Consider the following 18,650-nt stretch of genomic DNA (forward strand, 5'->3'; position numbering starts at 1 on the left):
TAAACATTCCAGTTGTTTTTCCCGCTTGGTGAGACATGTCACACACAGATTTCAAGGGGCTGCGATGATCGATGGTGTGTTTTGTTGCAAGTGTAACGGAATAAATCAATATCACTTACTGTAAGTAATACTAAAGTGATGATGTTAACAGCGCGAATTGGTTGCTAAAAATGTAAGTCATTGTCCACATAATGCATTATTTCTTTTGAGTATGAATATTTTTATGATTTAATCTATTTTTGCAGTGTTGAATTCTGAAAACTTTGTATGCGGATCTTTTCAAGAGGTAAAATGTCTGCAGTTAGCAGTGGTTTGTTGAGGGGGGGGAAAGGCCGCGTGTCTCATCTCTTTCACTAATTTGAATTAGAAGTTCAAACTGTGATGGACCTCATTTACAAAAAAAGAAAAATTCTTTGAAGATAAAGTTAAAATATTACGAGAATATTTCATTTAAAGACTTCCTGTTTGAGGCAAAATGATTTATTGATTGATTTTTGTAATGCCCACTAGATCCTCTTAACTAAATAATTTCATTATAAATTGATCGCCATAATATTATGACTTTATCCTCATAAGAATTATGAATTGTAATATTTTTATTTTATCTATTTATCTAAATCGTAGATTTATTTTCTTCATATGTGGCCTCGATACTCATCATCAGTGAAAACACTTTGTTCACTCATGTTTACATAAAAAAAAAAAATTAAAGGTGCACTGCTTTAATTTGTGTTTCTGGAGATGTATTTACCTTTGATTCATGTACTTTTTATTTGTCGTGATAACAGTGCAGAACGCTCACAAAATGTGAAGGGAAAAGTGAAGCCTTCTCTTAGCTCTCGCATACAATATGTATTCAGATTGTGTTTGTTTTTATTGTGCACTCATATTTACTGAACTGCATTGTGCCTCTCATGTCTATGAAATTCCCTGTAAAACACACAGAGGACAAATCATCTTACCTCTCAGCTAAGAGTTCTTGAGGAAAAAAAAGCCTCAGTAGCCAATCCGTTGTTTCGCTATTTGCATCCAAACTGGTCAGTCAGGACGGAGTGCCTCTTTTATGCTACGGGGACTTTATTGTTTGGTGCTCTACTTTTTCAAATTAAATTCAAAAGTGTTTTAAAAAGAATATACTTCTAACCCAAGGATGTGTGTCACGGCTTATTTCATTTTTATAATTTTTTTAAATCCATCTCCACCAGCGGAACAGACGGACCAGTGGTGAAAATGATTGCTGCAGTCGCAACATGGAACAGTGTTTTAGAATAAACAAATTGTTCGACAAATTACATGTTACAAATTTTTAACATACATTTAAAAATAAGGTTTTTACATGTAAAGAACAGAAACAGGACAAGTCATTTTGTAAAGTTAAGAAATCCATTATTTTTCTCAAACCAGCCACTTTTCCACGCAGGCGAAATAGCGCCATTGTTCTTCTTCCTAGCAACAGCATCACAATCGTGAAATTGTCATACAAATATTTGTGATGAACTTTCAATTCAATTCCATGCAGCTAGAAAAGTAAACAGATGGTGGAGCGAAAGGCTAAATTTATTCTCGCACCAGGCAAATATGGAAAAATAATAGAAATATAAATGTGATAAAAAAAATGTGTTGTATGTAAAATAACTGTGGTTAACATAATTGTGATCAGATGAAGATGTAATAATTGTGTCAGGCTTAACAGCACAAATAGACGACTATGGAGTAATTTATTTAAAGACGCTACTGGCAGTTAGCAGCTAAGTCAAATAAGGGGATAATAAAGCTACCATTGCTTGTTAGGTAATAGCATTCTGGATCACCAGAGGTCTGACATACATTTTCATACAGTGGAATAAAAACATCAGCCTAGGAGGAGGACATCTGCTCTAATTCTGACCAATCAGAAACTTGTCTATAATTTTTCGTGGCGAGGCACATTTTGTTAAATAATTATGTAGATGTTCACAGCCAGTCAGCTTAAAATAAAGTGTTTTAAAGCAGCAGTGGCATCAGATCAAATGGCTGCTGCAGAGTTTTAAATTAAGGATTTTATTTCACCTTCTAAGACTGAGGTGTCCAGGATGGACGGAGACATGCAGTACCTCTGTCCTCCCTCCCTCTGGTTTATTTTGAGGCGGTCTTATCACAGCTGTTGTGTCTGTGGTAGGCAGCCCGTCCAAAACCCTCGACACTCTGCCTTTTCCATCTCTGGCCCCTGGTCCTGGTAAGACCCCGTTTGCTCACTTCTACAGGTACATTTACACTAAATGCAGTCTTGAATTCTGTCAGCTTCCAGACGTCCAGTTTATTCAAAGTTACGAATAACCGTTTGACATTTATGCAAGTTGAAAAAGACAATGTAAATAGATTCACCATCTTTTTAATGTATGTACCCGGCGTTTTCTCATGTTTCCTCAGACACAGAATGCCTTGTCCTATTTTAAGATGAGTTTTCCCATTCTATATATCTGCCTCCTCTGAAAGCACTGAAACTGGATTTGTCGCTTGTGTAACATTTTTTTTTATAGCTGCAAGCTTTGCATGCACAACCACTGACATTGACATCAATAAGTGTGGATTAGAAATAAATAAATATCTTGCCCATATTAAGCAGTTCCAAAAATAGCCCGTGGGGCCTGAACAGGTGCCATGAGCGCTGCTTGTGAAAGCACAGGCAGTGTGAAGGCTGCACTAATTTTATGCATGTAAACAGGCTGTGAGGTTTCACAACAGGCATAACATTATTTCATTTAATCACTGTGGTGCATTGATAAGCCTCCTTCTGACTTAGATTGGGGTTGAGTCTCTTTTTAGCTGATGATTTTTATAGATTTGCACACTTTTGCCATATAATTTTATCCACAGCCGGTACAAATGTAAAAAAAGAGATCACATCCCACGGAGTCCCGTCTTTCATGCCCTGCTCAAGGGTTCAAGGAATTAATTTGATTGTTTTCTCGGCGAGCATGAAATTCTCAGGATATCCATCCAGCCAAGACAGAAAACAGCTGATAACGGAATGGATAATAATTAGAGGAGACACAGCTACGCTATGATCGCATGTGTCTGAGCCCTCTTGGAGAAAGTAATAAATGTTCTTACAAATACTTATTAAGGTACAAGCAATACATACTCAAATCCCTGCCTAGGGTATGATTTCATGCAGCAGAAATCTACACATGCCGTTCTGGAATCAATAACTTGTCCTATTTAATTGCATATCTTCACCTCTCCAGGACACGGCAGTTGCGTGAATAAAGTACTCAGAAGAAAAAAACTGGCGTATGAACTAAACCATTTGACATTCGAACGTTTTCGTTTGTTCACTCTCAAGATATTCAGTTTATTGACGTATATCGTGAATAAAAGCTGGAACCACAAGTCGTAAAGGTTTTAAAGTCGGCTCATAAAACGCTGCAGAGGTATGATGAATCAGACACAGCCGTCACTTCCTGGCTCCATCCAGCTGTTAACTCTGACAACAATGGCGTCGTGTTCGCTGCCTCGCAGACCGACATCAGTAATAACCTCCTGACCTGGATGAAACAGCGAAGAAGCAAGGATGAGGCAGCGCAGTCTTCCATGTCACACCATAAACCTACGAGCGAGATATTTGACATCAGTAATGAATCAACAGTTTCAGCGTTTCAGTATTGTATCAATAGATGATCAGATATTACCGATCAGCATCAGCTACATTGTCTGTAGTGGAGAGATCTTATTTAAAGCTTTTTCGTGGACAAGAGCAGCAAGGAGAGATTTACCAGTCCGGTTCATCCCTCTAAGCGTTATTCAGAATAATGGAGGCCTGTCAGGAGAGCAGCCCTGCACCCATGGGTCCAGATGTCTCGCCAGCTGAGGACCGGCACATGGACCTGACAGAGGACCTGTCCCAGCAGCTGGAGGACATCATCGGCACCTACCAGGCCGCCGAGATCCCCGCCGAGCCAGAGGACGGAGACGAGGTCGCGGCCGTCAAACAGGGAGACGGCCGCAAAGATCAGAAACTGGAGAAGAAGATGCTAAAAAATCTAGGTGTGTTGCTTTTTCTTGAAATGATTTTTGCTGAGGTTCTTTCATTCTGCTCCGTCGGCAAAAGTCCAAGTTGTACTGAAAGAGATATATTTAAGATCAGGCACTACTTACCTTACCTTTTAGTAATCTTATGTAATTATTTTCCTATAAATAGAAGATTAAGATTATCTCAAATTGTTTCTCGTACATGAATGATGTCAGAAAATGTGTGACATTGATATTTTAGTCCTAGAAATACTCCGCTTCCCTGTGAAAGATGGTTTTTGCTCAGTAGTATTTAAATTCAATTAAAACGAAGCTCAAACATGACTGAGGTTTGTCTTGAACGTGCAGGAAAAGAAGCCATGCTCCTGATGCAAAGTCTGAACAAACTCCACACTCCAGAGCAGAAACTAGACGCCATCATTAAGAAACATGCTGAGCTGGTGAGTGGCTGCATATAAAACAGAAAGCAGGCTGGTGGTATCTTTACCTTTATGAGAATGTGTGTGTGTGTGTGTGTTTGCAGTTGGAGGGGCATCGGAGTGATCAGAAGCAGCTGAAGCTGCTGCAGAAGAAGTTGCTGCAGGTGATGAAGGAGAAGGACCAGCTGCAGAGCGAACACAGCCGGGCGGTGTTAGCTCGCAGCAAGCTGGAGGGGCTCTGCAGAGAGCTGCAGCGGCACAACAAGACCTTAAAGGTGCTTCAGCTCCCGTGATGCATGGCTTCTAATCCCAGCGCCTGAAAGCATCAGCATCTGCCGTTGCTTTTTGGAGCCCGGTTGTCGTTACCGTATGTTGCGCTCTACAGGAGGCGACAGCAGCTGGCGCCGGAGGTCAACCGTTGTGTCAAAGCCCGGAATGTGACCCTTTAAACGACCAACAACGCACGTTGCGAAGCCAAATGTCAGAGGATATAGAATGCGGCTCAATATAATGGGACATATAAAGAAGAGAATTCAGTGTATTCATGCCACAACTTTAATGTGTGATAAATATAAAGCGTAGGGGAGGTATAGGCCGATTGATTGGTCAGTCAGAGTCATCTGGGCCTGGATTTGGACTTTTTCTCCTGAAGAAATAGCAGGACTGAAATCAGCTGTGAAGACGAGGCTGCAGCGACGAAGCAGGCTGTTCATTTCTTAGGTTGTAAAGCAGCAACGGCAGATCGAAGCACAGAAATAGCAGCGTGACGAACGGCGTCTGGAGGTGCGCTGGCACAGCACAGATCAATACAGCAAAGTGCAGTTAGCATATCTTCTAGTCTCTCTCGTACTGCCCACTACTTCTGAGCCACCTGTGAATCCATTGAAGCTGACGGCTCTTTTTTTTTGGGGGGGGGGGGGGGGGGGGGCTGTACAGACGATGAAGGAAGCTCGATTCTGCCTTATCCGCATAGCAACAAACAGAACTCCTACCCGCCCAGGAGGAGTGTTCAAATCAAACGACCCGCATCCACAGGGATGAACAGGTCCATTCTCCGCGTACACCGTGAGCACGGGTGAACTTTGGCTTCATGTCACGAATGACTCGAAGACGCCATGATGCATCCGTGCACATCCGTCGACACAAACGCGCTTCTCTCTGTTCTTTGTGTCGACATCGATGTGAAAATAGTCGAGCAGTGCCTGAGGAAATGTGTCCAGTGATTAACGTGGGGCTTAAAGTTATACAAAATAAGCCAAAATGCCACCATCCATAAAGATAGACTCAGTTAATGCTCCGTCGGTATCGTGGTACAACTTGCAAAGGTTGATTCTCAGACTTCAATCAATCAATCGTATTTAATTACATATTTTCTCTGGACTGTTGTCTGACTCTGGCTGTTCTGGAATTTACCCCGCCCATCTGCTGAATCCCCCTTTAGCCCCTGCGCGTTGTGCTCGAATTAAACAGCAGCATCTCTTAAATTCCAGCTCGCATGCCAGCCTCATTCACAGTTCGCTGCCAGACGCTTCTTTTAAGTGGGTCACGCGCACACAGAACTCTTTTGCTGCCTCCGCTGCTGGCTTTTGTACAAAAACGCTGCAGCAGTCGGACACGCTGTATGAACATCCATCCCTGTGACGTAGGAGGAAACCCTGCAGAGGTGCAGAGAGGACGACCTGAAGAGGAAAGAGATCACCACACATTTCCAGGGGACGCTGAGCGACATCCAGGACCAGATTGAGGAGCACAGCAGCCGCAACACCAAACTGTGCCAGGAGAACAGCGGCCTGGCCGAGAAACTGAAGGGACTCATTTCACAGTACGACCAGCGAGAGGCGGTATTAATCCCTACCCTATTAAAAACACACCTATTCTCACCTTACACAAAACCTGGCATCTGGGCTTATGGGTTATTTGCAGATCTCACCCAAACTCCGTGAGTGAGCAATAAAAAAAAGAAAAACAGCTCATAAATGCAGCTAAAACATTTTTTTGTTTTTTTCCCAGAACCTTGAAAAGGTCTTCAAACACAGAGACCTGAAAGAGAAGCTGCTGGAGACCAAGCTCACGCAGGCCAACATGATGCTGAAGGAGATGGAGGAGAAGCACAAGCTGGAAAAAGAGCTTGTAGGCTCCCCAGATTTGTCAACGATTAGAATGAGAATGTGCAATTCCAATACTCGATTCTAAGTCTCATGGAACGCTTTAATGTTTTCCTGCAGATGCTGAAACAGGCATCGGCGCATAAATTGCAAGTGAAGGTCATGAAGGAGCAAGAAAGCGATATGAAGACGCAGGTGCGGTAACATCGCAGCTTGTTTTCCTACCCCTCTAGAGGCGAGTCTAACGCACGTCTCGCTGCTTCTCCTCAGCTTGATATGTACTCCAAGAAGTTTGACGAATTCCAGGGAACGGTATCAAAGAGCCACAGCGTCTACAGCAACTTCAAACAGGACATGGACAAAGTGAGCGCTGCTTCACGGGACATTTGAAGTCGTGATTTTAGTTTTAGACGACGTGTGAATATAAAGGGAAAAATCCCATGAGATTTACACCAGTGCTTAGAATTCTATTTTTAGCTGTGGCTTTTATAATATATTTACTTGTCATTGCAGATGGCAAAGAAAATGAAAAAGCTGGAGAAAGAGTGCCAGTCATGGAAGACTCGCTTTGATGGCTGCAACAAGAGTCTCGTTGACATGGTGGCAGATGTAAGACACAAAGATTTGGCTGTTTGTGATAAGTATAAATCTTTTTTCTTTTCCTTTTTATGGTGACTATGTTCCGTATGTTTGCAGAAAGCAATCAAGGAAAAGGAATTTGAGCTCGTTGGCATCAAGAACCAGAAGCTTGAGAATCTGTGCCGGGCTTTGCAAGAGGAGAGGAAGAGTCTTCATGTGAAGGCGCCGGGAGCCGGGCGTGAAGAAGCGGACAGCATCACGAGGGAGCCAAGAGAGGAGGAAGACTTCGAGGTGCTGGAGACCCCCGAAGAGACGGAAAACAGCAACCCAGCAACGCTCCAGGATCCGCTCACCAAGGAGCTGGCGAAACTGAAGACCGAGAAGGCCCATCTGAAGGAGATCGCCAGCGCGTTCACGATCTCTCACGTTCCACCCGCCCAAACAGCGGTTAGCCAATCACAATCGCTCCCCGAGGGACTCCAGGAGCCACAGGAGAACCACAAAGAGGAGAGTAAACCCCCCCAGGAAGTCGAGGAGGGGAGACACCAAGGAGATTTGGAAATGGAGTCCGTTGACTGAAGCTGAACGTAAACGTAGTTCATGTGAGAGCAATAAAAGGAACAATTCTGGCTTTGTCTTTGACCCCAATGTTTCATTTAAGAACAATTACAACTTTTGTTTTGCTAGTCTATACAATATAGGCAGCATCAAACAGCTATTTTAAAATGTCTGAACTATACGTAGACGGATTCAGGATTGTTTGTCCGACTGAAATCCGTCTTCTCTGCATCATCCAGACAACAATACTGGACGTCTAGTGTTATACTGTATATCTAATTAAGGGTCGCTGCTATTAAGGCTTTTGTCCCATTGAAAGTCCCCCCCCCCAAAAAAAAGATTCCGAGCAGACAACAAAAGCTGCCCTACATACATCGTGCTGGCTGAATGGGAAGAACATAAATTGAAAAATCACCGGTATGCATGAGAAGTGGGATTCCCTCGGGCGGAAGCATCCTGAGAACAGGAGGATGGATGCATCCCGTGGTTACCGTGACAATGTGTTGCGCACGGTCAGCATCACAGGGAGGGCAGCAGAGAACAGGTCAATCATCGTCATCACATGTGCAACTGGAGAGGAATAATGTGGGATTCCTTCTCCTGCCGCAGACATATGATTGGGGAACTGTTTACTTCACATAACAAAGATCCACTGACCCGTGACATGGGGGCCGGGGGGGGGGGGGGGCTTTGGGAGGGGTTGTGGGAATGAATTTAAGAACTTACTCCACAATACAGGGAGTTTAATTGACTGGGAACAGACTGCAGAAGGGGGACGGAGAGACGGCGGGACAGAAAGTCTGAACTTATCTGGTGGAAAATGCCGGAGGACGAAGAACGAGAGAAATTAGGTGAAGCAATCCGACGGTGGAATGACAACAGACTGGACCTGTTTGAAATAAGCCATCCTGATGAGGTGAGTCGCCTCCAGACATCCGACCGGATCAGGTTTGGCTTCAAGCCCTTTGCAGCCCTCTTCACAGAAGATGATGTAAAGTTCAAGTTCAACTTTAGCTTCACTGCCGTACTCTGTTTAGGAACTCAGTGGTAAAATGTTTGAATCCTACTGGGTGGGGTTTTTATTTTTATTCTACTGCATATTCAGTTAATAAAGGTTAGATTTGATCTAAACTTTTTTTTTTGGTTATCTTCGGACCTCTTCATCGGCCTGAGCAGATAGAACCGTGAGACAATCCTCAGCCTCATCGTCGGCTTGGGTTCTCTTTCCTGGCAGGATTTGGCGTTTTATGGTGTGATGCGCTTCTACTTTGAGGACCACGCCGGCGGGAACGTGGCCACGAAATGCATTCGAGTTTGCAGCAGTTCCTCAACTCGCGAGGTCGTGGAAACCCTCTGCGAGAAGTTCAGGCCCGACATGAAGATGCTGACCACGAGTCATTCTCTGTACGAGATCCGTGCAAAAAAAGGTAAGGACGATAAGGATGCGAGTTAATTCAGGGTGGTGCGGTGGTGTGGTCGTTAGCGCCGTTGCCTCGCAAGCAAGAAGGTACTGGGTTCGAACCCCTGTGAGTGTCTGTGTGTCTGGGCTCCTCCCGCCTCCAAAAAACACGCACTTGAGGTGAATTTGGTTACTCTGATCCGAAAAGACATGCGTTAATGAAAACAGAAAACATCGTCTCACCCCCCATCAGCATGGGGGGTGAGACGATGAACTTCTAGACACAACTGTTCCTTCAACTCTTCTATCCAGTTTTAAAGCTACTGCAATCGATATTAAGTTGACTTCAGCAACGTGCTCAGATCATGTTTCTGTTCACATGTGGAATAAGAACGTAAACTGGATCCGCGTGAGAGGCCTTTGGTCGTCCAGTTAAACTGGAGCACAGACGACAGAGGAAGACGTTTCGTTCTCAAGGCAGAGAGTTTGGAGGTAAGCACTGATCTCGTCTCGTCTGTCCCCTCGCATTCAATTCACACGTCTGCTGTTTCGACGAATAAAAACTATAAAAGGAAACTGTCACGAGAAGGAAAAGGGAGGCGTGATGCAAAACTTCAAGAGGACGCTGTCAAGGAAAGATAAGAAGAGAGAGAAAACCAGAGCGACTCTCAAGGATTCAGAGAAGGGGGGGTAACGAGTGTCATTGTTCACCATGGCATTTTTATTTTCCCAGACGCTCCTAACTGTTCAAATAACACCCCTTCTCCTTAAACCCAAACGCAGGCTGACTGAAAAGCACCTGAACGACGTCTGCGAGTCCGACCGTGAAATACAAACGCAGCGTGCAGAAAGCAGAACGCAGCAGGGTGAGTTTCCTGCAGGAACATGAGGATTTGCATGTTTATGTCGGATAACACTCATTTCAGGAGTTCTATTCAGAACTAAAGCAGGCTGGGGGTGTTAACCCGGACGTTTCTGATGGCCCTGGGTTACCCATCAGGCTTCAGTTCCCTGATCAATGTGAGTATGGCTTTCCGGTGAGATTTGTTCGCAAGCTGCTCTTCCTTCCTGTCCTGACATCCTCCTGCCCCCTCCTGGTGTGTTTCGGTTGCAGCTGAGGACGTCTTCCTCTCTGCAGTGATAAACTGCAGCAACAGCGCCACGGTTCATTTCAAGCTCTCGCCTGCGTACATCCTTTACGCCGCGGGCCGCTTGGCTCTGCAGCGCCAGCGCAGCGGGGGCCGCCCTCGCTCGGGGCAGATGCACGGTGTGACGGAGGCTGCTGGCCAAATGGTGGCCGCGATGAAGGAGGTCATCCAGGCAAGTGCGAGAGAATTCAACGTTGACTTGTCTAACAAGGTGACGAGCCTGCCACTGAACGTTTGCCTTGCAGACGCAGCAGGCCGGCGCCGGGGCCCTCGCCTTCTGGATGGCCAACTCCTCTGAGCTGCTGAACTTCCTCAGGCGCGACCACGACCTCTGCCCCTTGACCCGGCAGGCTCAGCTGGAGCTGTCCCACCTGGTGCACAAGGCTTACAGGTGGAGACACACGGCCCCCCACCCATCACTGGTTGAGGTTCAGAGATGGAGATTAAAAAAAAGCCAGGATGGGCTTCTACAAATCCTGTGACCCGCAAATCAGAGAAGATTTAAATGACTGTAAATTGCTACTTTATTTTTACATTTATCTTTTGGCCTCCTGGTTTTGGATGATAACTACTATGGAGTCAACAGATTATAGCTGTGATGGTTCGGCACTAATGTTTCCACTGACCTCGAGATTAATACAGAATAAATATGTAGTTCTCCATATTTATGAGATCCTCATCAAAATGTCTGTTTTGTGTTTCTGTGGGAACTGTTTTTTTTTGTAGGATTATAAAGCTAAATAGTTAATGACCGATACCTGAGCAGCGTTTAACACACGGGTTTGTTTGTTTTGTTTATTTGTTTTGCCTCCAAGCTGTTTGTCACAGGTTCTACAAAATGAGTTAAGGAAGCACTTGCACACTTTTTTGATTGATCCTGAGCACCATGGCCCGCTGCCAGCCGCCACTGGTAAGGTGAAACTGGCAGGGAAATTCTTTATCTATGACTGAGTCAGAGCGACAACGTAAAATAGAGTGAAGCTGAAAGTACAGACAAAAAGACCGTTTTAATTGAAATGTTCTATAATTTCTGATCAACTCTGGCTGCTAACGTTGCTAGGCAACAGACATTACCCTGCCTAGAATAAGGGCAGGAAGGAAGCGCTGGCGATATTTTCCATGGACCTCATGTTCTGCTTCCCCCTCTCTTTGAGTGCTGTGCACATTTCTCTTTCCTGCTGCAGAGGCGGTGCTGAACACCTTGATGAACTCCATGTCTCTTTTACGCCGCTGCCGGGTCAACCCTGCCCTCACCATCCAGCTCTTTTCACAACTCTTCCATTTCACCAGCGCCTGGCTCTTCAACCGGCTCATGAGCCCGGAGGCTGACGCTCCGGGCCTGCGCTCCAACCGCTGGGGAGCCGCTCTCCGCCGGAGGCTGATGGCCATCGAGGCGTGGGCGGAGAGGCAGGGTCTGGAGCTGGCTGCAAACTGCCACCTCGGACACATCATGCAGGTCAGAGCTTCTCCCCAGCAAATAGGATCTCAGCCAAGATGTTATGCATTTTAGTTGATGAAAAGCTTTCCCTGATGGTTTCTAGGCAACCACACTCCTGACCATGAATAAGAACTCAATGCAGCAAGCAGCACACATCCAGAATTCATGTTTCAAGCTGAACTCGCTGCAGCTGCGGGCGTTGTTGGTCGACTACCTCTACGCAGACGATGAGCCTCGCATCCCTGCTGTGAGTACTTTGTTCAGGTACTCCTCCACACCTTTCCTGCTTGGTCGTTAATAAACTTCATTTTCATTCTCCTAGCAGGAGATGGACTGGACGCCTCTTTCCCTGAAGCCTCGTCACAGGATAATAAATGTCAGCTTTCTCTGTGTCTGATGCACGTCCTCGCTGCAGGGTCTGATCCATGCCGTCGTGATGGCGGCGGAGGCCTCTGCTGATAAACTGATTCGGAGCGGAGGATGGGACATCCAGCTGGAGGAGCGCCTCGACCTCTGCCTGCCCTTCCTGCTACCGGAGGGAGGGTACTCCTGTGACACCGTGAAAGGAATCCCTCAGGGGTTGAAGGAATTTATGGAACCAATTTGCCGGAAAGGTATGGATCGCATCTGGTATAAACTCACCTGAAATAAGATCCAGATTCTTAACGGATGATGTCTTTTCTTTAGGAATCTGCTCTTTAACATCCCAGCTAAACTCCAAAGGTGACTGGACTGTGTACTTTAGTGAACCAGCACCCTCTGCAGACAGCACATTCATGGTAAGCAGCGTTCCAGATGTGGCGAAGCACAATTTGAACGCATTCATGGAGCAGTCGTGCAGTATTTCTATTGTATTTTTTCCAGCAGGCTGCACACACGGAGCCAGAGGTTGTGACTATCATGCTAAAGAAGCCTCAAAACAGCGGGATGGGTGTCAGCATTGTTGCAGCAAAGGTAGTGATCCTGATTGCATCGGGAGTGGGAATGGCACCCACTGGTATTTTCTGTATACTACTGCTGTACTTTCGGTTTGCCCCGCGTCCACTTCACCCTGTCCTTCGCATCGTCCTCCCCAACACCAGCCACTCTCATGTCCTCCCTCACTACGTCCATGTCTCTTCTCCTGGGTCAGTTTATGCTCTAACATAATAACCAACCACATCCTAAACATCCTCTAAGGTGCCTGAGCGTTTACACATTTCTGAATATCTATTACAGCATTTATTACCCTGAACTATCAGCTCTTCCTCTTCCACAGGGAGCAGGCCAAAACAACGTTGGAATTTATATCAAATCCATTGTCAATGGGGGACCAGCGCAAATGGTGAGATGTGCAAAAATAAAGAACAATTTAAAGATACAGACGGAACGATTGAAAAGATAGAAACTGTCTCTACTTCCTGCAGAACGGCAGGCTAACAGCTGGGGATCAGCTGTTGAGTGTGGACGGTCAAAGTCTGGTTGGACTCAGCCAAGACAGGTAGCCGGAGACGTTAATAATAAAGTCAAATTCTATAGCTTAAAGGCAGCAGTGAACAAAGTTCTATTTCCACAGGGCAGCAGCTCTCATCATGCAAACCGGCCCAGTCATGAAATCGCAGGTTGCAAAGTTTGGTGCCCGCTGCCATGGCCTCTGGGCTCCGTTGACTGGATCAGCAGCAGAAAGGAACGCAGGTAAACAGGCGTGCGGTTACGCCGCGGTTCGTACACCTTCTGTTCGTAACCTGTTATGACACAAACACCTTCTTTCGGCTGGCAAGGCGACAAGAACCATGTTAGTCCGAGTGCCAAGGCATTGCTGCTGCATGATGTTGTGGGTTGTGGAAAAATGAAGAAAGAGCAGGCGATGAAGAGAAACAGACAACTGTGCCAATCCAACCCCAACTTAACCAGTATGTCCAGTTCTGGTGCCGCCACGCCCTGGTGCAACAGAACAGCTCGTAAGCGTTCATGTTGTCCTTGCTTCAGCAGACTTTGGCTCCGAGGGTGGCGATGGACCTGCTGTGAGGAGGAACGACATGGCTGCTGTGTCCAATGCCAACCTCTGTGCTGATGGGAGAGTCAGGGAATACTTGACTCTTCCGACTCCCGAAGCCCAGGGCAACAAAATGTCCAGATCCAGTCGAGTGCAGAGAATGAAGTTTTCACTTTCTGTGAGTAGTTTTTATGTTCTCCCCCCCGTCTGCGCGGGTTCTCCGGCTTCCTCCCACCGACAAAGACGTGCAAATTGGGGTGAATTGGTGACACTAAATTATCCATAGGAGTGAATGATTGTCTGTGGCCCTGCGATGAGCTGGCGGCTTGTCCAGGGTGTGCCCCGCCTTTCTCCCGTAGACTGTCGACTGTCCACAAACTGGAATTACGATTAAGCGGTTAAGAAAATAAATGAATGACAAAAAAAATAAAAAATCAATTGATTATTCTCAGAGAATGAAAATCAAATTAAATTTATTGGGGCCCAGCACCCCTATACGTTGTGGATCAGTCTGGGTGCTACAGCTACACCGATCAGAATGAACTAATCAATCTCAGCACAAACTTGATCAAACAAAGATTAGCACTGCTGCACTTCCTCTCTCGTTGAAGTAGAAGTGGATAAACTGCAGGTCTCTCCATTTCTTCTTCTAGCGCCAAGCGGTGTCCCAGGACAACTTGTGCTTGGACGGTGGAGACCCCCTACTGGACAGAAGGCCAAACTCATGGGATCAGCATGCGAAGCAAACCACGAGCCACTGCTCCTCTTTCCCAATTCGTTCAAGTGTTTCTGCCCATGACATCTTCTCAGATCAGGGCAGCCGTAGGAGCGGCGTTGCTGTTTGGAGAAGTCCTTTTCCACAGAATCCAACACCTTCAATCCAGCCGATACGCATCGACGTCCCCGTGACCAGAGCCATGAATATTCCAACAAACCCCCCACTTAAAACCTTCCAGAGCTCAAAGAGCCAAACCCTTAATGGAAATATACTTCAAAACCAATCTCCTCAGTATTACGTGACTCCCACCAAGACATTTCTATCGCAGCAGCACAGATCCACCCAGCACCAGGATAAACCAGCGAAACCCCGGGTCGCCGTCCCTCCAGCAAAACACGTCTCCTTCCAAGAACCTCCAACTCACCGGAAGCACAGCTCAGGCCCTGATCCATGGAGAAGGGAGGTCCAGCGGCAGTTTCTTGCCGTGGAGCTCCTTGGGCAGGAGGTGCAAGGGCTCCAGGCAAAAGCGGCGTGCACAGCAGAGAGAAACCGGCTCCAAAAGTTAAGCCTGGAGTGGCAGTTCCAAAAGAGGCTGCAAGAGATTCAGCAGAGGGGAGAGGATGAGGAAGAAGAGGATCTGGATATGATGCTGACGATACAGCAGCTGGAGACAAGAGTGCAGGTGAGGTGCGACACAGGTGCCAGGTAAAGGGGAGCTCCGCCTCAAAATACTCTTCTCACCTTGTCCAGGCCAAAGAAACATTTCTAGAGCTTCAAGCTTTAAAGAGAAAGATGGAGATTTGCCCCATGAAGACCCAGATCAAGACATTTATTTAATGAGATTTTACTGTTTGTAAAAGTTAGTGAGAAATACTTTTATTGATTAAACTGTTCCTTTAAGACAAGGTGAACGCTGAAATATTAATATAAAGTACAAATACAAGTTACTAGCCTAAACACTAATAGCATTGATACACTGTTACTTTTGTACGATTTAAAAGTTACATTTGTATCTTTATAGAACATTTAGCACATTTGAAGAACAGACACTCAACAAAGCCACGATAACGTACCTAATCATTTATCTCCATCTTTAGAACAACAGAAGTCTTCCTGATCGGAAAGCGATTGCAAACCTGGCAGGAACTCACCTCTCCCAGGAAGACAAGGCAAAGACAGGTAATTATTCATATGGTACAGAACATTTCATATTTCGCTCGCATTTTCATGAAAGGATCTTATTTGAATTGTGCAACCTCTCCATTATTTGACAGATCTTAGAAAAAGTGCACAAAGCCAAGAGTTCAAGGCGGATTCAGAAAGGCGAGCTACGACTTAATCCATAAAACGTAATGCAAAGATGTTTTATCCCAACAAGCTTCATTTATTGCACTTTTCTATGCAGCAAGCCATATAATCATTTAATTCTTCAAAGACATTTAACAGAATTTAACGATCTTTGTTCATTTGCAGAAACGAGGAGGAGAACATCAGCAGAGCTCCTGAAAAGCTCACGTTCAAGGAGCGTCAGAGTCTCTTTTCTCTGTCGAGGGCATAAAGGAACAAAAGAAAGATGGTGGCACCTTTTTCAGTTTAAAATCTGTATAGTAGCCTCTCAGCTAACGAAACATGTACATTCAATCTCGCCGCCGTTTAACAGAAGCTTCAGGGTAGCAAAGGTTAGCGCCGAGGGATGGACAGGCGTGCAAAGATACAGGATGCTGCAACCTCTTTGAAAAGCACCATAATTATTTTGTGAAATATAATCAAGCAAAATGTGATTAAAGTCAACATTAACAGTCGTATTTGTCTTCATTCAGTCGAGCGGGACTATTTAAATAGTGTATATTTACATAAAATAATTTACCAGTGTAATTAAATACGTCTTCCACTTAGCTTAGCTTAGCAGAACCGCTGCTCTCAACTACTTTGTGCGTCGGTAAAACTGCACCACAGCTTTCTCTTGCTCCTGGGTTTCGATCGAACCGCTCCGGAGTTGGCGGATCTCCGAGATGGCGTCGATCCCAGACATCTTCTTCGTCTTCACCAGGAAGCAGGCCAGCATGGTTCCCGTTCTCCCGTGACCGTGCATGCAGTGGACTGCCACGCCCTGAAGAGGAATGTTGTTTTTTGACAGGTCATGTCGTCCGTTACGTGATCAATGAACAGCAGCTCCGTTTCACATGCAAAAATCACGGCCCGTTTACAACGCTCGACTGCTCTCACCTCGCCCTTGGCATTGGCCCGCTCCACGATAGAGAGGAATCTATCGATCTGATCTGCAGAAGGAGGAGTGAAGTCCGCTATCTCGATGTGGTGCAGCTTTAACTCTGGGCACGAGTCGTAGTGAGGCGGCTTCCTTTCACACAGGCAGACCAGGTGCACGATGCCATTGTCCAGCAGGTACCGGTATTCCGACGTCATCCTGGGAAGTGCCATTCCAGCCAGTTTTCCGGGTTCAACCCAGGAGAAATTGTGCGGAGGAGTGGAGGCCATCGTGGTGAAACTGGGAAGTTCAGTAAATATATTTTATTTAGCAGACAAAACAAATGAGACCCTCCTTAAACAGTCATTATCTTGCCTAATGAAGGCCCAGCGAGCGAACTGCTGTCCAGATCACGCGAGAAGAGAGGAGATCTGTCGTCTTGGTTGGTTTGGGGTTTCCACTCCAACAGTTTAGGTTTATGTACCGGTACTCAGAACTGAAGCCTCTTGGATGAGGGCGTGAAACAAATCATGAAGCAGTCCATGTGATTATCCCCCCCCCCCCCCCCCATATTCTTCCTCTAATAGAATAAAGTCTGGAGGCAGGAGTTTGGAAAGTATCCCAACTCAGCTAGCCAGCATTAGCTGCAGCTATCTCAGTACCCCCATGATGCACGTGGGTGGCTAATGCTAACGCTAGCTTTTTAGGTCACTGACTAAACGTGTTTTACCAACGGTACAACAAGCGTCCAGTATAAAAAGCGCAGGAAACCTGGAGGAAAAATAAGAACTTACTTCTCTCGGTGTTTGTGTGTCGGCCGACTCTTAACCAGAGTGTAATGGTGCCCGTCTGTTGCCCTCAGCGGGCACTCCCAGTGAATTTTATTACAGAGGCAGGGGGGTGTGGGGCTCAAAGTGCAACACTGGAATGCAGGCATCGTCACGAAATGCGTGTGCTGTGAGGCTGATAAGGAGACGAGCAGCACAGGTGATATGGATGAGCTGATGACAGGTGTGTTGTTGCCGCACATATTGCATATATAAAAACAACAACATAATTTTATGGACGTGACAGCCTCTGTCAGACGCCTGACTTCCCTGCAGGCGATGTTGCGACCTTGCTTCCTGCCGATGATCGCTGTTTAATAATCGTAATTTTGCCAATTACTTACAATTACCTGCCAAGCAGGTTTTTTGTATGTATTTTTGATGTATCAACTTTATCAGCTCCGAACGTCTCAGCTTGTTCCTGTGTCAGGATGGCCGAGCGGTCTAAGGCGCTGCGTTCAGGTCGCAGTCTCCCCTGGAGGCGTGGGTTCGAATCCCACTTCTGACAATAACTTTTCTTTTTTTTGGAGTCTCGTGGATCCGCGAAAAACAAACAAAAACAATAAAGCAGTGTGATAATAATATTTTCGGAAACAGAATAAATACTTTTTTTGCAAAAAAAATATAGATAGGTAAATTATGTCATGGCATTTCCTATTTCAAAAATTGTATTGATTTATATTAATTTTTTTGTTTTATTTATTTGTGAAACTTTATGCAATAAAAACCTTTGTGTTGATTTTGGACCATTTTTCAGACATTTCTTCAAAAAGATGTAGTATTATCTTTTCAGTTTCACGATACATACCTGTAGATGGCGTATTATCTCTTTCCACAAAATTATAAGGTGGGTGAAATGCTGCTGGAAAGGTTGACTGCAAGCTTCTAAACTGGGTCCATTTTAAAATCTGTAGCATTGTGGAACAACGTGCAATTTAAAGACAGACTAGTTTGTCGTAAATTGTTAAACATAGTTTTCAATTTGTGTTTAGGTCCCAACCATAAAACATGTCGTCCTAATTTAGATAACACATATGACTTGGAATATGTGCTGTCAGATGATTAATGACATAGCATTAGTGAAGAAAAGAGTTTATTTTCTCAGACTGTAAATTTATAGGCGGTTAAGTCTTGTTCTTTAATCTTAATCTGACATATTTACTTTGAGATCAGTGCAAAATCGCAATTAAATAACTCATTAATACTACCAAAATGTAAATATTTAATCCGTAACAAAATACATAATGATTGTCTCCAGCATCATCTC

At 45.2% G+C, this 18,650-nt stretch overlaps 3 protein-coding genes and 1 non-coding gene across 4 annotated transcripts; 3 read left to right on the forward strand and 1 right to left on the reverse strand.

The window, feature by feature from the left end:
* Positions 1–2,114: 2,114 nt before the first annotated feature.
* txlnbb (taxilin beta b) lies at positions 2,115–7,750 on the forward strand. Its single transcript, XM_068752443.1, has 10 exons — positions 2,115–2,243; positions 3,778–4,026; positions 4,360–4,451; positions 4,535–4,705; positions 6,077–6,271; positions 6,441–6,560; positions 6,656–6,730; positions 6,806–6,898; positions 7,049–7,144; positions 7,232–7,750. The coding sequence occupies exons 2-10, from the start codon at positions 3,792–3,794 to the stop codon at positions 7,691–7,693; spliced, it is 1,539 nt and encodes a 512-aa protein (XP_068608544.1). The 5' UTR covers positions 2,115–2,243; positions 3,778–3,791; the 3' UTR covers positions 7,694–7,750.
* A 742-nt stretch (positions 7,751–8,492) lies between these two features.
* LOC137907775 (afadin-like) lies at positions 8,493–16,151 on the forward strand. The gene is made up of 22 exons (XM_068752133.1): positions 8,493–8,588; positions 8,907–9,099; positions 9,463–9,555; positions 9,644–9,761; positions 9,855–9,937; positions 10,011–10,091; positions 10,186–10,391; positions 10,465–10,610; positions 11,035–11,129; positions 11,404–11,675; positions 11,761–11,904; positions 12,073–12,271; positions 12,345–12,436; positions 12,525–12,611; positions 12,916–12,981; positions 13,064–13,137; positions 13,213–13,331; positions 13,626–13,717; positions 14,286–15,032; positions 15,448–15,529; positions 15,625–15,699; positions 15,824–16,151. Exons 1-21 carry the CDS (start codon positions 8,493–8,495, stop codon positions 15,687–15,689), a joined length of 3,150 nt encoding a protein of 1,049 aa, XP_068608234.1. The 3' UTR covers positions 15,690–15,699; positions 15,824–16,151.
* Positions 16,152–16,274: 123 nt separating this feature from the next.
* On the reverse strand, positions 16,275–16,846 carry LOC137907959 (dual specificity protein phosphatase 23-like). The gene is made up of 2 exons (XM_068752321.1): positions 16,577–16,846; positions 16,275–16,460 (listed from the first exon to the last, which is right to left on the reverse strand). Exons 1-2 carry the CDS (start codon positions 16,844–16,846, stop codon positions 16,275–16,277), a joined length of 456 nt encoding a protein of 151 aa, XP_068608422.1.
* Positions 16,847–17,808: 962 nt separating this feature from the next.
* On the forward strand, positions 17,809–17,891 carry trnal-cag (transfer RNA leucine (anticodon CAG)). The gene has a single exon. It is a non-coding gene; the product is annotated as a tRNA-Leu (tRNA).
* Positions 17,892–18,650: the final 759 nt, after the last annotated feature.

The sequence above is a fragment of the Brachionichthys hirsutus genome, chromosome 18, assembly GCF_040956055.1.
Source record: "Brachionichthys hirsutus isolate HB-005 chromosome 18, CSIRO-AGI_Bhir_v1, whole genome shotgun sequence".
NCBI lineage: Eukaryota > Metazoa > Chordata > Actinopteri > Lophiiformes > Brachionichthyidae > Brachionichthys > Brachionichthys hirsutus.